At 39.7% G+C, this 5,739-nt stretch overlaps 1 gene segment (V, D, J or C); it reads left to right on the top strand.

The window, feature by feature from the left end:
* Positions 1-2,381: 2,381 nt before the first annotated feature.
* LOC109256091 (Ig kappa chain V region 3381-like) lies at positions 2,382-3,057 on the top strand. The segment is given in 2 exon segments: positions 2,382-2,512; positions 2,735-3,057. Coding segments are annotated over 2 exon segments (372 nt in total).
* Positions 3,058-5,739: the final 2,682 nt, after the last annotated feature.

Below are 5,739 nucleotides of genomic sequence, written 5' to 3'. Positions count from 1 at the left end.
ACCCATCACCCACCCTCCCCTCCCTCCCACCCCCCATCAACCCTCAGTTTGTTCTCAGTTTTTAAGAGTCTCTTATGCTTTGGCTCTCTCCCACTCTAACCTTTTTTTTTTTTTTCCTTACTCTCCCGCATGGGTTTCTGTAAAGTTTCTCAGGATCCACACAAGAATGAAACCATATGGTATCTGTCTTTCTCTGTATGGCTTATTTCACTTAGCATAACGCTCTCCAGTTCCATCCACGTTGCTACAGAGGGCCATATTTCATTCTTTCTCATTGCCACGTAGTACTCCATTGTGTATATAAGCCACAATTTCTTTATCCATTCATCAGTTGATGGACATTTCAGCTCTTTCCATAATTTGGCTATTGTTGAGAAAGCTGCTATAAACATTGGGGTACAAGTGCCCCTATGCGTAGATGCATTTTTTAAAATTGGCACCTTCAGTGTGAGTGTTTAGCAATCCATTCGTAATGACACTAGGAAGAAATTAAAACAAAATAATATTTGAATAAAAGTTAAAAACCTAAGTTTTTAATAAAAGTTAAAAACCTTATTTATGGCAAATATGCATATATGTGTATCTATATACATACAAATGTATATATACATATTAGTTATATTCTAGGCAGTGCATAATTAAATATACATGTATTTATGTTATGTGACTATTATACATGTATATATATGGTGATATAACTATAAATACACGTTTATTTTTTCCAGATATAATTATGTGTTTAATGGTTATTGAACCCCTTCCAAATGAAAAATGTACTAAATTTGACTAAATTCTCACAAAAGCAAATTTCCCATAACCACACACACACACACACACACACTCACTGCTTTCATACAGAATAAGATTAAAAAATTGATTAATTCATTTGTTCATTCTCAAGTATTTATCAATGGATCACTATGTGTCTGGCATTGGGAAACTATTACCAAAAATCAAACCAAAACAAAACACACAAAAAAGAAGGAAGGAAAGAAATGACATGATCCCAGAAGAGAGTTCTCTAATATAATAATGGACACTCAAGACATCAAAAAAAGCTTTTAGTAAACAGAGCAAATACACTCAAAAGAATTGATCATCAAGCTTCAGTATCAAACCACACAGAAAACGTATTTACAATACATGCCTACGGGCAGAAAAGCTGACTGACATTAAGAAAAAAATATCTACCATACGAATAATAGATACAAAGAAGAAAGGAAATAATAATGAGATCAATGAAATGGAAAATTAAATATATGTTTAAAAATATACAAATACACATGTCTGATCACACTGATAATAGTTATAAAATGTTTGATGAAATTTAACAATTCATTACTAATTTTTAGTTTTTATATTAAAAAAATTTTTTTAGCGTTTTATTTATTTTTGAAAGACAAAGAAAGAGCGCAAGCGGGGGAAGGGAAGAAAGAGAGGGAGACAGAATCTGAAGCAGGCTCCAGGCTCTGAGCTGTCAGCACAGAGCCTGACGTGGGTCTTGAACCCACAAACTGCGAGATCATGACCTGAGCCGAAGTCGGACGCTTAACCAACTGAGCCACCCAGGCGCCCCTCATTACCAATTTTTAATTAAGAAATGTCTTAGTAAACTAGGAATAAAAAGAATCAGAATAGAAGGCTATCATATAACTTTTCATACAAACTGGTTTATTTGTAAGAGCAAAAAGTGGGTGCTATTAAATATTAAAGATCACATTAGGACTGCATCAGAGCAAAAGAGAAGTTATAGGTGCTCTAAGGCATGATAATTTGATGAATAAAAACTGATGAGAATGAGAAACAGTAAAAATAGAAAAAAAATTTAACCAAAAGACATTAACCTCTAAAATAAAGAATAAAACCATGGAAATAGAATCCAATAATGTATGAGCCTTCTCTACTGCATAGTACCTTAAGAGCCATTGCATGGATCTGATCTATGAACATATGCTCTCCTGTTGTCCATATCTCACCAATATTTGTTCTATAAGTAGCATACCAAGATAGAGCTGATATTTCACACCCATCCCTAAAAAATAAGAACTCATGGAATTCTATAGGAAAAAAAGTACATTTTCATACAAAAATTTAAGACTTAGAGGGTCATCCAATTCTTTTATTTTCTTGATTTTAGAAGGTGTAGCCTCTAATCTAATTACAAAATTTAGAGCCATGAGGACAAATAGGGGCCAGAAAAATTAGAGATGCTTTCTTCTTACAAACACGCTGGAGGAGCTCCTCTGGGACTGGATGTGAATCCTGCGTCCGATGAGAACCCCCATTTGGCACTGGGCCCTACAGGGGCCCTGGTTCTGCGGCTGCAGCCAGACCCGCCCAACCCCTCACTGATTTGCATGTTTCCCCCAGAGAATCCACATTTCTGCTCTTCAGGATCCCCATAAATAGGCTGCTCAGTGAGTCGGGGCAAAAAAAGAACCTGAGGCAGGCCCTGGATTGAACATGGGGGTCCTGACCCAGCTCCTCTGCCTTCTGCTGGCCTGCCTCCCAGGTGAGGAGGGCGGCGCAGGGGACATCCCCGAGATGGTGGCCGTTCTCTCCTCCTGACTGGGGGGTCTCCCCAGGGCTCCGTGGATCTCTGACCCGGGATCTCCCCTCCCCGCGGAGACCCAGGTGCTCTCAGCTTAGGAGACCAGGACGCCAGAACCTTCTGGGAGGGAATGGAGTGGGATCTCGTAAACAACCGTGACTTTGTGTTTTGTTTCCTTGCCAGCTGCCGGCGGGACCGCTGAGTTGACTCAGTCTCCCACCCATCTCTCTGTGTCCCTGAAAGACAGCGTGTCCATCATCTGCAGGGCCAACGAGAGCGTTAGTGATTACTTAAGCTGGTATCAGCAGAAACCAGGCCAGCCTCCTAAGCTTATCATCTATGATGCCGATAACCTAGAGTCTGGAGTCTCAGACCGCTTCTCTGGGATTCAGTCTGGCACAGAATTCATCCTCAAAATCAGCACAGTCGAGGCTGATGACACCGCCGTTTATTACTGCCAGCACGATTATGCGCTTCCTCCCACGGTGCTGCAGCCCCGAGCATAAACCCTCCTCCCGGGCTGGGGCTGCTCCTGCCGAGGACGGTTGTCAGGTGGTCGGGGTTCCAGCAGCTGCACTGTGCCCTGCGGTCTGTTGGTCGGGGCAGGGCGTGCTCTGGGGAAGGGCTTGCGGGGCTCAAGGGTGATGGCCTGCAAGGGACTTTGTCCTTCCAGAGTTTTCCTTTGGACCAACATAAAACAATGAATTCATTGAATTTTATCAAGGAGGCTTCTGGGTCAGGCTTGCAAAAGAATTTGTCTACAGCATGGTCTTTGAATCTCTTCTCTGAGAAACTCTCCGAGAGGTTTTGTTTTGTTTTACTTTGAGACAGAGAACTAGGCTGAAAAAGGAGCCCATAACCAGGACAATACTCCTAATACGTTTAACAATAACAACAGTAATAAAGCAGGAATACGACTGACAGTAAACAGCGACAGTAACTAGTCCGCCATTGACATTTGCCGAAGTCTTGAAGATCTGCTATGCGTTCAACGATGCACTAAGGCCTTACCCTTCTCGAGTAATCAGTCGCACAATAATCCTCTAGAGATGAGAAATCAGAGGTTCTCGGAGCTCAGGTTGCTCAAAATACCAGTGCTTGTAGGGAAGAAGAAAGGGAAAAAATTCTAATTTTCAGACTCCGTAAGTCCTACTCAGTAATTCATTCATTCATTTAAAAAGTAGGTAATATTATGGGCATCTGGCTGCCTCTGTCAGTTAAGCGTCTGACTTCAGCTCAGGTCACGATCTCACAGTTCATGGATTTAAGCCTCGAGTCGGGCTCTGTGCTGGCAGCACAGAGCCTGCTTGGGGTCTATGTCTCCCTCGCTGTCTGCCCTTCCCCTGCTTGCTCTGTCTCACTCAAAATAAATAAATAAAACATTAAAAGAAATAAAAAGTAGATAATATTAAGTGCAGTAAAGTGAACTAACTATATATCAGGTGAATTCAAAGTATACACCTGGATAAAGATAAACATGTGCATATCCTCCTCTAACTGCTACCCAGTCCAGAGACCCGTGTTTCCAGCATCCCAAAGACCTCCTCGTGCTCCTTCCATCTTTTCCAGACTCCATCCCCAGCACGCCCGCCCGACCCCCAGCCGCCACCACTGTTCTCTTTCCTCTGGTCTTAAACTTCACATAAATGAAATCACGCACTGTGTACTTTTTGGCAGCTGGCTTTCTTTGGCAACATGTTTTTGAACTTTGCTTTTGTGGTTGGCATGGCCATAATCTGTCCCCTTTTGCTGCGGAAAAGTTCTCTAGCATGTGAATGCATCACGATTTGCTTTAAACGTATGTGTCCTTCTAGATTTGAGACTGTTGTTGATAAAGATTTTAGGAACATTTTTGAAACGTCTTTTGTGAACTCACGCACTCACTTCCCTTGGGTACATTCCTCAGAATTGCAAGCAGGGCGTTGCGTGAGCTCGGCTGCCAGTTGCTGTCTATGCTCCAGCAGCTGTGAATGAAAGTCCCAGTTGCTGTAATCTTTGCAATACTTGGTGTAGTCATACTTTTTACTATAATCATATTGGTAGATCTTTAGGTGATATTGTGGTTAAAACGTACATTTGCTTGATGATTAATGATGTTGAGTAACTTCTCATATGTTTTTCATTATTTATTTGGATATCTGGGGAAATATCTGTTCAAAACACTATATATATATATATATATATATATTTATAAATATAAATATATATTTATATATATATAAATATATATATATATTTATATATATTTATATATATATAAATATATATATATTTTGTTACATATCCTGAAAATGGATCTTTTACCAAAAATATGCACTGGGAAACCTTCCCCCATTTTTAAGAATGTCCGTTAACTCTCTTAATGATATATTTGAAAGTAAGTTTCTAATCTTGATGAGGTCTAATTTATCAGTCTTTTTCTCCCTTAATTTTGCATGTGTATGTGTGTGCTCCATTTAATAAATATTTGCCTTACTTTTAGAGCCTAAAGATATCCTCCTGTGCTTTGTTCTAGAAGCTTCATTATTTTAGCTCTCACGTGTAGATGATAATGCTCCAGGAGTTCATAGTTTTGCCAGATGTAAGGTGGGACAAGGTTTTTATTTCTACTGTCCATTTAATTGCATTTCCACATCCAATTGCTCCTCGTTATTTATTGGAAAAGAAAAACAGCGTATCATCCACTCCATTGTGTGGCAAATGGCCACCTCAGAATCATTTGTCATTTAATGTGAATATAATTTCTTTTACAAAAACCTTTCTTGCACAGCAGCTTGAAAAAAGAACCAAGGTCTGAAAAAAAAAAAAAAAAACTCATTGAAACCAAAGAGACTAGAAATGAGCTAGAAAAACAGAAGAATGCTTACTTCAGTTGATAGGAAAATTCAAGGGCAGGAAAACCCAGACTACCGTGGGAGAGTCAGAATGATAGCTACCGTGTTGGGAGTAGTTACTGGCTGGGAAAGTTCATGAATGAGGTTTCTGGAGGATTTGAAATCTTCAGTATTTTCATCCAGTTGGTGACCTACATGTAAACCTTAGTCATTGGTGCCCTGAAAATGTTTGCCCTTTTTTTCTGTACGTGTTTCATCTCAATCAAAATGAAAAAGGACAAACCCAGAGCCTTTCAAACAAACATAAAGAAAAAAGCAAAAATCACTCAATATTTGTGGAAACTCAACCCCGTT

Source organism: Panthera pardus, unplaced genomic scaffold (assembly GCF_024362965.1).
Source record: "Panthera pardus isolate Hobbes unplaced genomic scaffold, ASM2436296v1 HiC_scaffold_26, whole genome shotgun sequence".
Classification (NCBI taxonomy): Eukaryota; Metazoa; Chordata; class Mammalia; order Carnivora; family Felidae; genus Panthera; species Panthera pardus.
The sequence above is the reverse complement of the archived record's forward strand: the minus strand, read 5'-3'. Positions and strand labels throughout refer to the sequence as shown.